Source organism: Lactuca serriola, chromosome 9 (assembly GCF_051521515.1).
Source record: "Lactuca serriola cultivar US96UC23 chromosome 9, Lser_US96UC23_V15, whole genome shotgun sequence".
NCBI classification, from domain to species: domain Eukaryota; kingdom Viridiplantae; phylum Streptophyta; class Magnoliopsida; order Asterales; family Asteraceae; genus Lactuca; species Lactuca serriola.
The window spans coordinates 86,460,012-86,478,593 of record NC_136416.1 but is presented as its reverse complement, the minus strand read 5'-3'; the positions used below and the strand labels follow the sequence as shown (position 1 = coordinate 86,478,593).

The 18,582-nt window shown below is 33.8% G+C and overlaps 1 protein-coding gene and 1 long non-coding RNA gene across 2 annotated transcripts; one reads left to right on the top strand and one right to left on the bottom strand.

Annotated features, from left to right (window-relative positions):
- The first annotated feature begins 278 nt into the window (after window positions 1–278).
- On the top strand, window positions 279–5,266 carry LOC145077061 (xylan O-acetyltransferase 1-like). The gene is made up of 5 exons (XM_079022838.1): window positions 279–1,021; window positions 1,117–1,288; window positions 3,175–3,374; window positions 3,478–3,636; window positions 4,790–5,266. Exons 1-5 carry the CDS (start codon window positions 636–638, stop codon window positions 5,136–5,138), a joined length of 1,266 nt encoding a protein of 421 aa, XP_078878964.1. The 5' UTR covers window positions 279–635; the 3' UTR covers window positions 5,139–5,266.
- A 2,660-nt stretch (window positions 5,267–7,926) lies between these two features.
- Window positions 7,927–9,474, bottom strand: LOC145073164 (uncharacterized). Its single transcript, XR_013691263.1, has 2 exons — window positions 9,376–9,474; window positions 7,927–8,107 (listed from the first exon to the last, which is right to left on the bottom strand). It is a non-coding gene; the product is annotated as an uncharacterized LOC145073164 (long non-coding RNA).
- Window positions 9,475–18,582: the final 9,108 nt, after the last annotated feature.

Sequence of the window (18,582 nt, the reverse complement as noted above, 5' to 3'; positions counted from 1 at the left end):
GATTGAGGTTGAGGTTGAGGTATGTTTATTTATATAAATTAAAAGATTAATAATAAAATAGTTTTTTTTAGGTAAGACAGTGATCAGGAATGCAACAAAAACAAACTATAGGGACCTTCAGAATTAAAACAATAAGTTAGAAACCAAACGTGCAAATTATCACAAACTACAGGGACCATTCGTGTAATTTACTCTAAAATCTTTATTAAACTATATTTCAGACAAAAGATCGTGGCTTGTTGAAGGAGGTCTTTAACACAAAAAAGACAAAACACAATTAGAAATTTTCCATTTATTCTGAAACAAGAGTACCTCTCATCACCGGCTGTGAAAAGGATCCATGACGCCCACTTCCCACGACCCTTTCTTCTCACTCCTCCTCCTCCTCCTCTTTCTCTCTCTAAAACCAGAAATGGATATTCAAGAAAGTTGTTAGAACAGTGGAATTTTTTAAGCAAAATCCTCAAAAAACCAACACTTCATCCACCAATTCAATATAGACAATCACCTTTCACCAAATTCATCCTCAATTTCCCCATAAATGTCGCTCTTTTTGTTCCTCTCTACATCTTCAACATCTTCTCTCTCTCCTCCGTCGGAAAATCCCTCTCTTTCTCTTTCCCTACACCGCCGCCATGAACTACCGGAAAAATAACCACCTCTCTGTTTCCGCCGTCCTCCTCTCTGTTTTCCTCATCGGAATCATCTTCTACAACGAAGACGTTAAATCACTAACAAAATTCCCGTTCTATACACTCCAGTTTCAGAAAATCACTCCCCATGAAAACCCACTTCCGAATGAGCAACAGACCACCAACTTGACGGCGGAAGACGACGAATTTCCACCGGAAAGCTGCGATATTTTCGATGGGAAATGGGTTTTTGACGATTTGACACATCCTTTGTATAAAGAAGAGGAGTGTGAATTTCTGACTGAACAGGTTACGTGTATGAAAAATGGGAGACAAGATTCTATGTATCAGAAGTGGAGGTGGCAGCCTAAAGACTGTAATTTGCCAAAGTAAGCTTACTCTGTTCTTCCACTTTTTTAAAATTGAATTAATTGCTGAATTCTTGATGATTTTAATTGTGTGTTTTGGGGGAAATGAAATGAAGGTTTAGAGGGAAATTGTTGGTGGAGAAATTGAAGAACAAGAGGCTTATGTTCGTTGGAGATTCGTTGAATAGAAATCAATGGGAATCAATGGTGTGTATGGTTCAATCGGTTGTTAGTTCAGGAAGAAAGAGTTTGATCAAAACAGGGTCTCTCTCCATTTTCAGAATCGAGGTTTCTTTCTTCTTCTTCTCTCTAAGAATTATTCAATATTCGTATTCAAAAAGTAAAAGTTCTAGGAATTGATATAATAATATAATATGAAGTTTAGGAATTTGTCCAATGCAAAGAGTTTCATAGTAAATTAGAAATATTCCAACTTATCTTTACAAAATGTTTAATCATTCATAGTAAATTAGTTGTTACATTATAAAATACAAATAGTTACATCAAATGATAAAATAATGGTTAAATTTTTGATAAAATAGTGAAAAGTTGATGGTATGTTACATTATCTAGTTTATAATATTATGTTACGTGAACTATTAAAAAAAATAAAATCATCTTGTATTTTATCATCAAACCCAATAATTTAACGACATAGCATTACTCCAACATGGAGGGAATTAAAGGGTACTTTTGTTGGGTGTAATTGTTTAATAACCTTAATGTACTTATATTGCATACTATAAATTTAGTGGAATATCCTTAAATAAAAGATTAATAATGTCCTTAGATGGATAGTTGACTATTTGTTTGTTTTTTTCAGAAATCACTTATTGCTTAAAAAATACCATCGGAATGTAAGCAATAATAATGGTCTACTCATTAAATATCTTTATTTTAATGTTATTTTTTGAATAAAACATTCAAGTTGCTTATACTTTGATGTCACATTTTTTTAAAAACAATGATAGTTTTTGATTATTTCTTATTATGACTCTGATTATTTATTATTTATTACTCTCTGATTATTTATTATTTATTATGCTTTTTGATGTCTTACTTTTATAATACGACTTAATTACCTTTATAAATGATAGCCAATTTAAACTGAAATTTCTTCAAGCTTTTGAAGGGAAAAAACTTTTGTAGTCATTTTTCATAATGATGTCTTTAGCATTTAATGAAAGTAAAGCAAATGGTCCTACAAAGATTCCTCCATGGATTTACAAAAAAGGTTAAATTACTAAACAACTTACTTTAAGTTGTTTTTTATATTTAAATAATGTTTCTTTTTGTTGCTTATTTTAGATATATTAGCTAAAGTGAAATTGACCTATATTAGTTTCATATTATATGTACTTCAACTTAACAATAAATGAATTTAGATAGTTTATGAAAAAAAAAACGTATTATTATTCTTAAGATTGTGACATTGATTGAGAGGTTTTGTTATGGTATGTTTCATGTATTTAATTATTCTTCATGTAGTTTTGATCAAATTATGCATGAAATTTAAAAAAAAAAATGTTAGCAAAAATCTACCGTTAAGTTTTACTCTATACTTTTGAGGGTTTTTATACAAATCTTGTAAATATTAAAACTTGCAAAATTGGTACTTGCTTTAGGACATAATTCTACGGAAATCTAAATGTTGTTTTCATTTTGGGGTTGCTGACTTGTTTCAATAGAAAGAGTAAATTACAATTTTGGTCCCCAAGTATAGCTGTTTTTTGCAATTTGGTCCCAAAAAGTTTCTTTTGAAATTATGGTCCTCATCACGCTGCTTGAAATGTTTTTAGTCATTCTTCCAAATAAAACGACTGTTTTTGCTCCCTGATTCGAGCTTATTTTTGCAATTTTGTTCCAAAAATCATAATTATTTTGTTGGTATAGGGACCAAAAACGTAACAAAAACCTAAAACAATGACCAAATTTACAAGAGAAATTTTATTTTGGATAAAAATTGAAAAAAAAAATCATATTAGTTTGGGGTCAAAAATATAATTTACCCCAAATGAAATAACTTGCTTTCTTTTCAAAAACTCTAATCCAAAAATTTCAAATTGTGAATCAATAATCATAACAGATATTAGCAAGATTAATTATATTTAACTGAGAATTTAAAGTATTTGATTATTATAACTTTGAATGTTGAATTTTATTAATTATTTCAGGATTATAATGCCACCGTGGAATTTTACTGGGCCCCATTTTTGGTCCAATCAAACTCTGATGATCCAGAGATACACAGCATATTAGACAGAATCATCATGCCTGAATCAATTAATAGCCATGGTCAAAATTGGAAAAATGTTGACTATTTGGTCTTTAACACATATATTTGGTGGATGAACACAAGAAACATGAAAGTGCTGTAAGCTTCATTTTTCATTTTCTCACCTTTTTTTTCAACTTACATTTTCCCCATTTTAATTTATTTTATTTGCAAATAAATTATCATAAATTTGATGAAACAGGAGAGGATCATTTGATGAAGGAGCAACAGAATACGATGAAATCGAGAGGCCTTTAGCATATGCACGAGTGTTGAAAACATGGGGCGAATGGGTTGATAAAAACATAAACCCTAATCGCACCATGGTCTTTTTCAATAGCATGTCTCCTATCCATATAAAGTAAGTTCACAATTTTATTAATATAATTCATTCCCAATAACATGTTACGTTAAAATAACGTAATGTTATTTTTATAGAAAAAATAGTACTCACATGGCATGCAATATTTAACCTATTTCATCTAAGAATTGACATCTTTAAGTTAGAAAATTTGCTCTAATTGTTTGAAAGGTTATAAGTAGAACTCTTCAATTACAACATTATATGTTAAAAACTATATTCAATGGTAGCAATGTCATCTAAACACATCAATTTTCATTGCTACAATAAAATAGATATTTTTTAAGTACAATGTTTTATTAAGAAAATCCTTGAAATTACAATGTTGTAATAGAAATAAATGAAAGTATGTTGCTTTTATAAATAAATAAATGATGTTATGTTGTTATTTCTTGCATCTGACCTTTATTTTAATAAGTAAATGGTAGTTTAGGTGGATTTGGTTGCTTTGAATCTATTAGTAACGTATTAATTAGCTAAACATGAGTTGTAATCACACCCTTTATGGTAAACCCACAACACGTTGCGACACTTCAACTATACATATGTCCCCACATGTTCGTCCTAATGATACAGAGTTTAGAATACGAATTCGACTTCAAGTTTTTTTTTTTTTTTTTTTTTTTTTTTTTTTTCACTTCAGCTATGTGGCAAAATCCGAGATAAAAACTATTTACATTTAATATCTTATCAATTTGGTCATTTAACTATTCCTTATTAATTAAACCATTATATTCGTTTGACTATTAAAATAAACATTGTTCTGATATTAGGAAAAAATACAAAAGAAAAAAAAAATCATATATTTTCATAATTTATTGATTTAGCCACACTGGAATGTTATTTCGTTTATCGAATTAACCATCAAACAATTATTATAACAATCAAGAAAATTATCCAGCTAAATTGATAAAAATATATAAAGCACGTTGACTTTTTCACTATTTCTTTTTTCCTTTCGGTAGCCAAGATAACTGATTTTGGTTGAATCACTACAAAAAGTTGTTAAATAGCTAAATGGATAAAAAAAATTGTAGTTTGTCAAACTATCATTAGTTCTAAGAAATAAATAGTTAGTAGTCACTAAATATTATATATTTAAGGCTTATTATAAGTTATTTCAACCTTATGATAACAAATAAAAAATATTTAGGAGCTTGGACTGGAATAACCCTGAGGGCATCAAATGCGCGAAGGAGACAAGTCCGATCCTAAACGTGACCGCACCGCCAAACGTGGGCACGGACCGTCGACTTTTTACGGTTGCAACCGATGTGATTCAATCAATGAAAGTTCCAGTGAATTTCATCAACATAACTACTCTTTCGGAGTATCGAAAAGATGCACACACCTCAATCTATACCATTCGTCAGGGCAAATTATTAACCGCAGACCAAAAAGCAGATCCTGCCATTTATGCAGATTGTATTCATTGGTGCTTACCTGGATTACCTGACACGTGGAATGAGTTTCTTTACACACGTATCATTTCTCACTTGTGACACATAGTGACTATTTTGGGGTTTTTGTATATTGTTTCCCTTTTTTTGTAACTTTTTTGAATGCTATTATTTTTCATGTATATTTCGTTTTTGGAAAGTTTTGGTTTTTAGAAAGGTTTTTTTGGACATGTTTTGTTTTGTCTCTTTTTGCTGACAATAACCGCATAGCCTTCGAACAACGAGCATTTAATGTATGTTTGTTGCAGTTTAATACCTTAAAGAGAAAGATATTGAATTGATGGAAGGTTGTAAGTAGTGTTTTAAAAACCGGCCGGTCGAACAGGTTGAACTGAGAACCGGAGAATTGAGCGGTTCAACTAGCACCAGTTTTATGTATGTTTCTGAACCGGAATGAACTGGCCGGTTTTTACAAAAACTCGGTTGAACCAATTAAATTAAATAAAAACACATGAAAATGGATCGTTTTGCATAACAAACTTTGTTGTTTTTTTTCACTTCTATTTGGATTTCTTTGAATATAACACATGGTATTGTTCAAGGGTTTTTTAACACGTTTGTATTCATCTAAAACTATATTTTGTTTTTTTATTGTACTTTATTTTTCTTTTTGATATACGTGGATTGATGTAAAATTTATGGTTATGTGGTTTTTAATGTATTTTGATTGACTTACGACTTGTATTTATATATATTTTTAATGTTAAACATGTGGATGTCTATGTGTGTAGGAAAATAAAATAAAAAGTTAAAAAAAAGATGAAAATTATAGAAACTGGTTGAACTGGCGATTGAACCGGTTAAACCGTAAACCGATCATCATATCGGTTCAAATAAAAAAACTGATTTTTAAAACATTTGTTGTAAGCTATTCGATATTTGGTTAGTATGGTTAATGTGAGTGCTACGCTTGAACTGCTCTTTGTTGTAGTCACATAGAGAACGCCTTGTCCTATATTCCCCCATCATTCATAGGAGATACTTTGGAACTAGTTACAATACAAATATAAAGATCAGGAAGAAGAATAAATAGTTGGTTTTAAATATCTATATTTTCATATTGTTGATGAGAAACCATTCCTCGAGAAAATACATTTGTAACACTATAGCATCTTGAATGTTTTTGGTTAATACATCTAATAATTATAACACATCAACCAACAACATTCTAAGTATTATAATGAATCATGGAGGAAAGATACCTATCATAGAGTGCATAGGATGTTATGTCATCAAATCAGTATCCACAGAATACATATGTTGATATGTAATTTACGAAAAGAGTATCTTTAATATCATGTACACAAGTATACCAAAAATACATTTCCCAAATCTTATTTCACCTAGGACCACACATACCTTGTTCTTTAATCTTGTTCTTTAATCAGGTTCCTTTAGTGCTACATTAAATGTATGATCGACAAGTATAACCTTAAAGCTTAGTTAGTCTACAAGTTTACATAACATAACACAATTTGAACATCGGAGAAAAAAATCCCACTACACGAAAATTTTGAAAAATTGTTAGAAAATAGGGTAGAAACAAAATATGGTGATCATTAGATTTCTTCAATGATCTTGTCGATTTAGTGCATGTGGCATTTAATTATATTCGAGAGGTAGTTAGAAGGTATTAGAGGGAATCTCTTCTGCAGTTGGCAGAGAGTGATGTGGAGGGAAGCTGTAACATCCCGATGTCAAGGTAATTTCGATTTCAACCCTATGTTTGATTAATATTATATTTTATCCCTTGTGATTGAAAGGGATTATGAAATGGCCCATAGTGGAAATTTGGTAAATTCTGTCCAGAAGTAGTACGTTGAGCGTATGCTAAGCGTACTAGGCGTACTAGGGAACGCCCTAGTACACTGGGGGTACACCTCGTACACGAGGGAGTATATGAGGAAAGTGCAAACCCTAATTTTTAGGGTTTGGTCCATATATAAACCCCATTATAGCCTCATGTCTCAATTCTTCTTCAGCCTCCCTCTGTGAAAAACGCTCCCAAGAAAACTCTAAGTGAGAAGAGTGCATTTTAAGCCCTTTGGAGTGTTTTGGAGGTGTTCTTGTGGAAGAAGAAGGACGTGAGAAGAGCTTAGAGCTTGGAAGCATCTTGGATCTGGGATTTCCTTCTTGTTAGCAACCTCCAAGAGGTATAAAGTTTGCAAGTTGATCACTCCATCTTGTAGATCTCTACATTTCTTCCTTTAAGACATTTTTTGTCCCAAATATGGTTATTCTTGAGCATGGCATGTTCTTGCCCCAGTAAGTCGTCCTTTCAGACCTTCTGAGGGGTCTCCAATCATAAAAATGTGGTCTTAAGGGTTAGTTTCTTTCCATACATTAGGATGTGGAGATTTTGTGTTTTAAGCACTCAATAGACATGCAAAGTCATAAAGTTAGAAAATTTATGACTCTTAGTGGTATTTTGGCATTGGATCTGAAAGTTGGACGTGAGAGCTTAAGGCATTAAGCTCCTATTGAAGATTTAGGAAGTCTGGGTGTACGCCCTGCGTAACCTGGATTACACAGCGTGTATGTGGTTAACCATCCCGACTGCGGTCAAGGATCGGGTACGCCTCGCGTACAAAGCCTGAGTCGACTCAGTTGAGTTGACTCGGCTGTGTTGACTCAGTTGACTTGTTAATTTTGTCTACTTTTTACTAAGGGTATTTTGGGAAAATGTTATTAATTTAGAATGGGTAATGTTTTAGCATTTATGGTTTGGGTGAGTCTGTCACACCCCCGGCCGAGGCGGCAGAATACGCTGGGCTGTGTGACTTAGTTCATGGATCACAAGCAAATTGAATATACATCACAAGTTACAACAATAACAACATAACAATTACATTCCAATTTAAAGTTCGAATACATGGTTCATACATATAATAATAATAGCAGATTCATAAATTTGCCATAACTAGTAGGCTGGCATAACAAAAACTAAATAAGACTAGATTGCCCGAAAATCCATGAACAAATCTTCTGTTAAAGGCTGGTTCACTGATCTCCTGAGAATATATGTGATTTGAGGGTCAACACAAAGGTTGGTGAGAGTTATAGGTTTTCTGCTAACCGCAGTAATGATATTTTATAAATCTAAAAAGTATTTCTTTTGTGGTTAAAACCATGTTTGATAAAGGGTTAAATCACAAGTATATATATATACTTGAAATATTTGTTAAAGAAATAAATCATAAGTAAATTCATACTTAAAATGTTTGATAAAGTGATAAACCATAAGTAAACCCATACTATAAATGCTTGATAAATAGATAAACCATAATAAATCCATACTTAAAATGCTTGGTAAAGAGTTAAACCATAAGTAAATACATACTTAAAATGCTTGATAAAGAGTTAAACCATAAGTAAATTCATACTTAAAATGCTTGATAAAGAATTAAACCATAAGTAAGTCCATACTTAAAATGCTTGATAAAGAGTTAAACCATAAGTAAGTCCATACTTAAAATGCTTGATAAAGAGTTAAACCATAAGTAAGTACATACTTAAAATGTTTGATAAACTGAGAAACCGGATCTGTGGTTTCTAGTTAAAGGGTCTGGTTAATGCCTATAGTGAGTCCTATAACTGAGCTATGTGACCCGTTATAATCCCTGCACAACACTTCATTAGACGTCATAGTTATACTAAAGATATTTATCACCCGCTTCGATTGATCAGTCGAGGTTGTAGCTAGCAACCGCAGGTGGGGGTGTCAACCCGTATAGATCTATACATGCATATCTCGCTCCGAGGATTAACCGTTATAGTTTAAACGGGAATACTAAGTGGTTAAACTTAGGTAATGAATATTGTCTCACTATAGAGGCCATTAACTAGGTTATATGGTAAAGCTTCACTGTAAAAGCCGAGTAAGTTCGATAAATCCGTAAAAATGTATGTCACTCGCTTAAATAAATAAAATGTTTCTTCACATGCATGAATGATTTCCAAGATATAGTTGTTATAATTTGTACATATATAATTAATAAATATGTTTGTACATGATCGAAGCAAGTGAAAAAAAAAATTATGCACAAGACTAATAATATTTTTAAACCCATGTATGTCGTAATGAAATCGGTTTATAATACATTATTTTAACAATAATAAGTATTAAAACTAGATATATGTTTTATATGCGTATTCCATAGCCGATATATAGATTTATGATGTTTATAAACACATTTCATAACTGAAAAATATATTTATATATATTTCACATGTATCCCCCCAAAAATAATAAAACATAAAAAGGAGCCGTAACACTCACCCTTGAAGCGTGAACAAGGCTCGAGAGTGAATTTGTCGTGAAAGTCGTTTCGTGACGTTTCATGCCCTTAAAACGAATCACCGAGTCTATTTGTATTACCTAATAAACCAAAAAAGGGTAGTTTTGTATTAATTATTAAGTATAGGGTGGTCTTGGTTTAAATAATTAAACTCTAGGGATTGATTTTGTCAAAATCATACACTAAGGACTGATCTTGCAAATGATTCTCAAAACCAGGAGCTAAATGGCTCGTTTGAAACTGATTTGGGGTTTTGGGACTTGATTTGTTATGGTTCCTGGTGGAGGGGCCAATCCTGATTAATATAAAAGTAAGTCTGGCCTTTATTGCTAACTTATGTCACAGGAGGGGCTAAAGCCGTAAGTTTCACTAAACTTAGGGTTTTATTTAATTAAAACTAATCAGCGTTTGTACAACAGTCGTCTTTTACGTTGCGTCTCGTTGCAGTTCGAATAGAGGGGGAAAACGATCGCAATCAGTTTCGGTTGTGTTCAATTGAAGCCTTAGGACATAAATCACGACTTGCGGCGGTGGAGAGGGAGACTTACAGCGAGGTTCGGTGGTAAGGAGGGAAGAAATCGATGGCGGCATGGCGGCGGTGAGAAGGTGGTTGTGGCGGCAGGAGGCTGCTCCGACGGCCTTCTGCTGCTTCGTTTTGGATTACGGTCTACGTGAATGACACGAGGGAGGGAGGAGGAGTTGATGATGATCAGAAAACAGTCGAGTTTGTGAATGAAAAGCAGCAGGGGCAACGGCTCCGGTGTTGGCGGTGGCAGCCGGAACTCTACAGCAACGGCGACGGTAGATGGTCGTGGTTGGCAGCCCTTAGTGGTTCTTGTATCTTTCTTCGTTTTATGAACAACATGTCATCGAGAGGGAGAGAGTAGGAGGTAGGATCAGGTTGGATAGTGTTTGTTGGTGCAACACGGTGGTTCAAGACCACTGGTGCTGGTTCTTGATGGATGTGACAACGGTTCTCGGCCACCCTCAGTGGTGGTGCCATCTTGTTTTTTTTTCTTGGACAGTGAAACCAAAACGAAGACAGTAGGGGTGATTGGAGGGTGGGTTTGATTGAACACTCGATGGGTCGCTGGGTTGTGGTGGTGGAGGGAGGAGCTCCTGCAGTGGCAGTGGGGTGGGGATGGCGGTTTCTAGCAGGGGAGAAACAGTAAGGGTAGTGTGGTGGTTCTTGGTGGTGAAGTTCCAATGCCGACAAATTCCTCTTAATAGTCTTAACACCCCGCTCCTGAGTTCAACTTAAAGAGAGAAAAGAAAGGAAATGGGAGGAAATGAGAGGAAAGTGAGTGAGAATGGTGCTCCCGAGTTTCATTAAAGGAAAGAAGTGGAAGGAAATGGAAGGAAAACTTTCCCTCCTAACTTTCCTCCCAATTTGGGAGGATTTGAAAAGAAAGAACAAAATGTTTAACTTTCCTTCAATTTCTCTCCAACTCGGGAGCACAAATGACAATTTCTTTTTCCTTTCTTTTCTCTTCTTTTCTCTCTTTATTTTATTTTCTCTTCTCTTCTTTTCTTTGCTACAACTCGGGAGCAGGGTGTAAATCTGGGATTTCCAGTCAAAAGGATTTGAAAGAGACTCATCAATTTAGTCTCAATTTAGTCAAAGCTCATCTTTGAGAAATTTGGATCACTTCCTTTCCAAGATTCGTTTTTGTATCAGTTCTAATGGGGGAAGAAGAGGACAAACGAGACCTACACCTGGTGAAGGGGGAAGAAGACACAGTCTTTCTAGTTTTGGCACAAATGGTCCCTGTTATTTTGCAAACTAACTAACTCCACCCTAATGTCGTATATTGTGACTAAATTAGTTTCAGGAAATTGCAAATCTGCCCCTAGACTAATATGCATTCATTTAAAATGAATAGATTTAATTAAATGAAAATCCAACTATTACTTTAATTGTATTTTCATTTATTTATTTGTACTTTTTATGTTTTTTTAAATCAATTAAATGAGTACTTGACGAGCAATAGTTTTAAATTCAATGGTTTCAAAGGGAATCTAAACAGATTAATTTTTCGATTTGTAGAACTCTGGGAATCCGTGTTTGAAGTTTCACGTCTAATTGGTTTGGAACGTCTGATTTTTCGGACTTTTACATAGATATTTTTACTATAATATGTATTAAAATTCGATCGATTGGGATACGAAAAGGTTTGCGGTGACCTGACCGTTTACAGATTCAGCCCTAAATTCTGGGATGTCACAGAGTCGGTATTTGGGAGCAGAGTATTGATCAACTATTCGTCAGACTCTGAGGTGAGTCTTCCTCACTGTACTTACCGGTCGAAGGCACCAAGGTCGGTCTATTGGATTGGATATCCTATTATATGATAGTGTGTTAGTATGTTGTAGAGATCTTTTAGACCGGTATCCTACTATGTAGGATGTTAGCATGCGGTAGTGATCTATCGATATGCCTGTTTGTCTGTTGACTTTGTCTGTTGACTGTGATATGATTATATGTTATGTATATGTCGACATGTTATGTTTGGTTAGGGTGAGGCAATCCTGCTTTATGCTGAATGCCAAGATACTCGGGGCGGTCCGGATAGACTGTAGGCCCTGCTATAGCGTCCGTGTTTCTAGGCTAGGCATTAAAAATGAAGTAATACTATAGGTCAACTTTTGTAACTCGTTTTGAAATAATAAGAATAAATTATGTGAATTTATGTGTTTTATACTTAATTATTATGATTTAATAAATTAAGGATAAAAATAAGCGTCGAAAATAAATTTTAGATAAACCCGATATCTATGAAGAAAGTTGTAGTGGTTGAAACAAGTATTTCGGAGATATAAAGAATACCGAAATCCGAGTTATAACGAAGAAGTTATGACATGTCGAAGTTTCGCGACATAACTGGCACGACGCTGTGTGACGTAAAAAATGAGTTTACGATAAAGTGATTTTTAGCCTTAGCGATCTAAATGAAAGTCGTAGTACACGTTAAACCGAGAGTGTGCATAAAAAGAATGTTCAAATCTGTCTTCGTATGAGGAAGTTATAAATTTTCTAAGATTTGACATAGCAGTGTGCAATCTGAAACTCGAATTATAGATCAAGCAATTTTTAGACAACACAACCTAAACAAGAATTGAAGATATTGTCGATAGTAGTTTAACAGTAAAAAGATAGAAGAAAACAGACGTCGAATGAAGAAGTTATGAATTTTTAATGGAGTTTTCCTATCCCGGCCTGTTAAAATATAACTTTAAAAATAAATTCAAAATTAACCGACGGAGTCTAAACAAAAGTTGTAGAGCATAATTCCACCTACGTGTGGATATAAAGAACGTCAAAAACGGAGCCCGTATGAAGAAAAATATGAATTTTTGAAGTTTCATGCACAAACTTCGAGGCTGGAAGTACGCCCAACGTACTTATGTGTTCACGGTCCGAGATTGGCCACTTTGCCTTCTCCTTTGCATGGCACACACGTGTTCGTAGCTTTGACGCGTCCGAGATGATCCCTTCCTACGCCCAACATACTCAATGTACGCCCAGCGTAGTGGCTGGTGAAGTAGTACGCCCCGCGTACCATGATGTTACGCCCAACATAATCAGGAGCTTCGGCCTCCTATAAAAGGGGTGTGAGGCTGCCCTGAAATTGTTTACAAAAATTACCCATTTTCACCTTCTACTTTCTTTTTGCCTACACTAAATACCCCTAAGCCTAGAATACCTTTCAAGGATCATAAGAAAGCCCCGGAGAGCCCGAAGTCTCCAAGAAAAAGAGTTTTTGAGTCGAAACTCTGCCCGCGTAAAGCCCGGTTTTTGAGAAAACATCTCGGTTTTCATCAAAAAAGATTGTTTTAAGGGACAAAGTGTTGTCCAATCACCGTAAAATCAGGTGAGTGTGTAGTCACTTTCATCTTACACATAGATATGAAGTATTTTATATAAAATACGTGTTGTGTGTATATATATTGTTTGTTTATTTGAGATGGATGTTGAATGAAGTTTTTATACATGTTTAGAATGATTTAAACTGCATACATACCGGTGGTAGCCAGGAATTTTCAAACATAACATATTATACATACTGATGGTAATCAGGGTTTTCAAATAGAACATAGTAACGAACATATATGTTAGAAAATATTGGATTTTCTTGGGAAGCATATAAACATTTTTACCGATTCCATTACAGGTTTTCATTGCAAAAACGTTTTTATGAACTCACCAGCTTTATGCTGATACTCTTTCAAAATCACTTATATTCTCAGGAAATCAGTAAACAGGTACTCCCACGGGCTTTTGAGAAGACAGAGCGTTTAGAGTCGCGTCTTTGATATTTGGATATACTTTTGATGTACTCAAACTATGAAACGAACATATGTAAATATTCATATCTTAATGTAATGGTTGTGTTTACTTTGATTACTATGATGCAATTGTGGTGATATTGTACATGACATCCTCCACCCCCGAACGTTTCCGCCGTTTCGATTTGGGGGTGTGACACCAACCAAGATAGTAGATTCACCTCACGGTTCTGGCAGTCGCTACAAAATTCCTTGTGGACCAAACTCAATATGAGTCCAGCCTACCATCCTCAAACAGATGGTCAAAGTTAAAGGACCATACAGACGCAAGAGGACATGCTAAAAGCTTTGTGTAATAAACTTTGGTAAAGCCTGGGATACGCACTTACCACTCGTAGAATTCTCCTACAGTAACAACTATCACACTAGCATCAAGGTCGCACCATTCGAAGCACTCTACAGATGCAAGTGTAGATCCCCTCTGTGCTGGGCTGAAGTGGGTGACACACAACTAGCAAAGAGGCAAGTGCTGATAGCACACTCACTGGCCCAAAGATCATATGAGAAACTACGGAAAAGATCGTTCTGATCTGTGAACGGTTAAAGGCATCCCGGTATCGGCAGAAGAGCTACGCTGATAAGCGATGAAAACCCTTAGAATTCTAGGTTGGTGATCGTGTTCTATTGAAGGTCTCGCCCTGGAAAGGAATGATATGTTTTGGCAAACGTGGAAAGCTAAATCCAAGGTACATCGGGCCATTCGAGATACTTGCCAGAATCAACCCAGTGGCTTACAAGCTACGTCTACCATAGGAACTCAATAATGTACATCTCGTCTTCCACGTGACCAACCTAAAGAAGTCTCTGTCCGACGAAACTCTTGTAGTCCCACTCGACGAAATCGAGGTAAACGAGAGTCTACACTTCGTAGAGGAACCTGTAGAGATCATGGACAAGGAGGTCAAGAGGACGAAACAAAGCCGCATACCCATAGTAAAGGTCCGTTGGAACGCCAAGCGAGGGTCTGAATTCACTTGGGAACGAGAGGACCAAATGAAGCAGAAGTACACACATCTTTTCCCTTGCTCATGAATACCCACTCTAGAACTAATTTCAGGACGAAATTCCTTCTAACGGGGGGATGATGTGACAACTACAAATTTTGGAGTCAACAAAAGTCAACTCGACCTATATTTAAAATTTTAGTTGAATCTTGATGTCCTTAAATGTACAATTTCCATGTATTTATGTGAAATTCCCTTCGTTTCGCCGATTATTAAAATCAAAGCCCTATTTTTGACTTATAACGTTAATTTTAATAATACCAATACATATTATGTTAGTAAAAATAATGCTTTCAACACACTAAGTTATTATCATTATTAATAATGATCTTTTCCTTTATAATTAGAATTGTATAATTCAAATTTAGTAAGTATATATATTTTATACTACTTTTTAAAAAAAACTAATATTTTTTATAAAAATACAACATTTTTATAAAAAGGTGGAGAGTTGACCAAATGACAAGAAGTTTGCATCATTTCCGATAAATGCTTTTATCCAACATATTTCCATGCTATTACCAAATATGTAACCATGCACATCACCTCACCCCACCCCTCCCCCCTCCTCCTTTAACTTGCGGCCGAGAGGGTTATTCCCTCCCATCATCTTCACATTTTTTCAATATTCTCTCAAGAACATCTTCAAATCCTTCCAAGATATTCACCTTCAAGTTGGTCCTCCATATCTTTGGTAAGTGATTCTTGTTCATCTAGTGATTATACACATTTTATGCTACATTCATCTCCTTTAGACACATTATTATGTGTTATATTCTTCAACCATCTTCGAAGTTCTCTAAGTTTGAAGATCTTCACCATCATCTCCTTATCCCACCACAAACCAACTCAAGGTGTGATTCATACCCCTATTTTTTTTCGAGATTTTCATGCTTTTTAGGTTGGGGGTGAGAGGGGGGGGGAATACAAATCAAAAGTTGTTTATTCTACAATACTTGCATGTTTCATCCTTTTGTTTAAGTAGACATCATTATTTGCACAAAACATGAATATCACTAACTTTTATGCATTTACTTGTGATATGTGAGTTTAGTCATGCAAAGTTAAAAAGAAAACAAACATATTCTATTATACAAAAATCATAAGAAAAATTATGAGTTGTAAAACTACCGGTTTTTCTTTTGTTGGAAATATTTTTACTAAAAGGTTGTTTTTCTAACAAAAAGGAGGATACACAATACTAGCTCTAATATTTTGGTGGATTACAACCCAAAATATCATATTTGACCTTATTTTATGACAATAAAGGAAATAACAACTTTATTTTATATAAATAATATCAACAAGTAAACCAAATAAACTATAATTTGTATAGTTAGGAGCCACAAATTACACTATCATTTCATATGACTCAAATAATTATTTAAAGGCATAATTATTTTCATTTACAAGAAAAAGGAGTTTTCATTTCACGTAAATCGACTGATACAATTTTGTGAGACAGTTAGCTTCACCGTACCTACAAGAGTACACGTTAAAGTCCTGAATTATAACCAACGTCTCTTGTAGGGAGAGTGTGACACTCGTGTATATATCTATACGGGATTGACAACCCCGCACCTAAATTGTTAGCTACAATTAGGTCGGCAGGTCTGGGGTGACAAATGTCATAACAGTTCCGACGCATGAAGAACGTCGTTCAGGCCACTAGTCGTATTAGTATGGTTATCATAACTCACATAGAGTATCGACAACACATTTGATTTACAGGCTAATATACATTCAAGTGATTTTATATAAAATGATAAAATTTCATAACACTATTTTCAGTACAACATTACTTACATTTTTAGTCTTTGGGTTGAGACTTACAGCTCATCTATAAGAAAATATTACACTACAATTTTACACGAAACAGTTATAAACTCCTTCGCATACAAAAACGTTTATGAACTCACCAACTTAATTGTTGACACTTTTCAAAATCACTTGTATTCTCAGGAAACCAATAAATAGGTAACCACAAGGATTTTTGGTGGATGGGACGCTATCGCATCTCGTTTATTCATTTTTATTATACCTTTTTATTATCATGTAAACAATGCTTTTGGTGAACAAAAATGTAAACTTATTTAGTATTCAATGTAATGGTTCTAATGCTTTGGTATCTATTATTCAATTGTTATGATACTGTCCAATGACGTCCTCTGCCCCCGGACGTTTCCGTCGTTCCGGTTTAGGGGTGTGAAACCTTTGTTAAAAACAACATTAAGATGACTTATTGATTCTAACGAGATGGTTGAGGAAGTGTGACAAATCGTTTCTGATCAAAACTCAAAGTTTATGATAACCTAAAAAAACCCCTAATTTTGATGCCCAACAAACATTGGTGATGGTGCGATGGTGTTGACAAAGGTGTTTAAGGTGGTCGTGGTGCGATGATTATGGCGAGAGACTGGGGATGGTGATGTTGAGGTTTCTTGCGAGAAAGAGTGACAAAGGTTTTCAAATTTTGAAAATTTCAAATCGGAAGTATGAAATTGCGCATATCTTTGGGTTTGGATTGAATAATAAGCAAATGTTTCTTTGAATCCTCAAGGAAGAATAGTGCAAGAAAGAGAGAATGATAGAAGGTTTCGTGTTTCAACATGAACTTCCCTTGTCTTCAGGCCCGTACCACCAACTCTGTTTTTGTGAGACGTTAAGAACAATAGATAGTATAATAGAATGAAACAGTGTTTCACTTTAAAACACAATATTACACACTGTAGATTGATTCGCTCTTATCTACAATGTAATAACATTTGACAAATGTTAAAGTTTATAATAATTCAAGAATATTGAAGCTAATATTTTACTACCAAGAAGCTCGTAGCCTAATAAAATCTAGTGTTTGAAAATATTTTGCTTCACATAAGATAAGGCTATCATGAGTACACATCACCAATGTTTTAAAAACCGGTTTTTTAGTTGAACATGTATGATGACCAGTTCCCGGTTCAAATGGTTTAACCGGTTCGATTGTCGGTTCAATTGGTTTCTATAATTTTGTTTTATCTTTTGTCCTATTTTTCTACACACACATAGACATCCACAAGTTTAAACATTATATATATATATATATATATATATATATATATATATATATATATATAGGGGAGGGTTCATGCGAAAATGCAATTAATTTGCGAAAACGCGAAAACAAGAAAAACCTATGATATTGTGTCACCTCAACATTATATTTTGGAAAATAATTCATCCAAACTTTGAAATACATGATGATAATCGATGATAGATGAGAAATTATTTCATATTAGCAAAGTATGATTTTTAACATTTTTATTATAAAAACATGAATTTAAAAATAATTAAGGACGTCAAAAAATTATTAAAACCGTCTTTAAATCTATATTACCATAACACCACCCAATGTAAACTTACTATCTTTAATTTATTGCTAATAAATTTATTTTTTTATAGTACATGTGTTTAATTTTCATAAGATAAAATATGTTTTTGCGTTTTCACATGATATTTATATTTTCGCATAAACCTACTTATATATATATATATATATATATATATATATATATATATATATATATAAGTACAAGTTGAAGATCAATCCAGATACATTAAAAACACATAACCGTAAGTTTTACATCAATCCATGTACATAAAAATAAAATAAAATATAATACGGAAACAAAATATAGTTTTAGATGAATACAAATGCATTAAAAAAACTTTAGAACATTTCTTATATGTTTTTATTCGAAAAAATCTAAATAAATGTGAAAAAAAAAACAAAGTTTGTTATGAAAATGATTCATTTCCACGTGTTTTTATTTAATATAACTAGTTCAACCGGTTTAA

What these genes read in the sequence shown, in the direction of transcription:
- LOC145077061 (XM_079022838.1), top strand. Translation starts at nt 636, where the DNA reads ATGAACTACCGGAAAAATAACCACCTCTCTGTTTCCGCCGTCCTCCTC. An exon ending in AAAGACTGTAATTTGCCAAA is followed by an intron (nt 1,022 to 1,116) that starts GTAAGCTTACTC and finishes AATGAAATGAAG; the next exon opens with GTTTAGAGGGAAATTGTTGG. An exon ending in TCTCCATTTTCAGAATCGAG is followed by an intron (nt 1,289 to 3,174) that starts GTTTCTTTCTTC and finishes TAATTATTTCAG; the next exon opens with GATTATAATGCCACCGTGGA.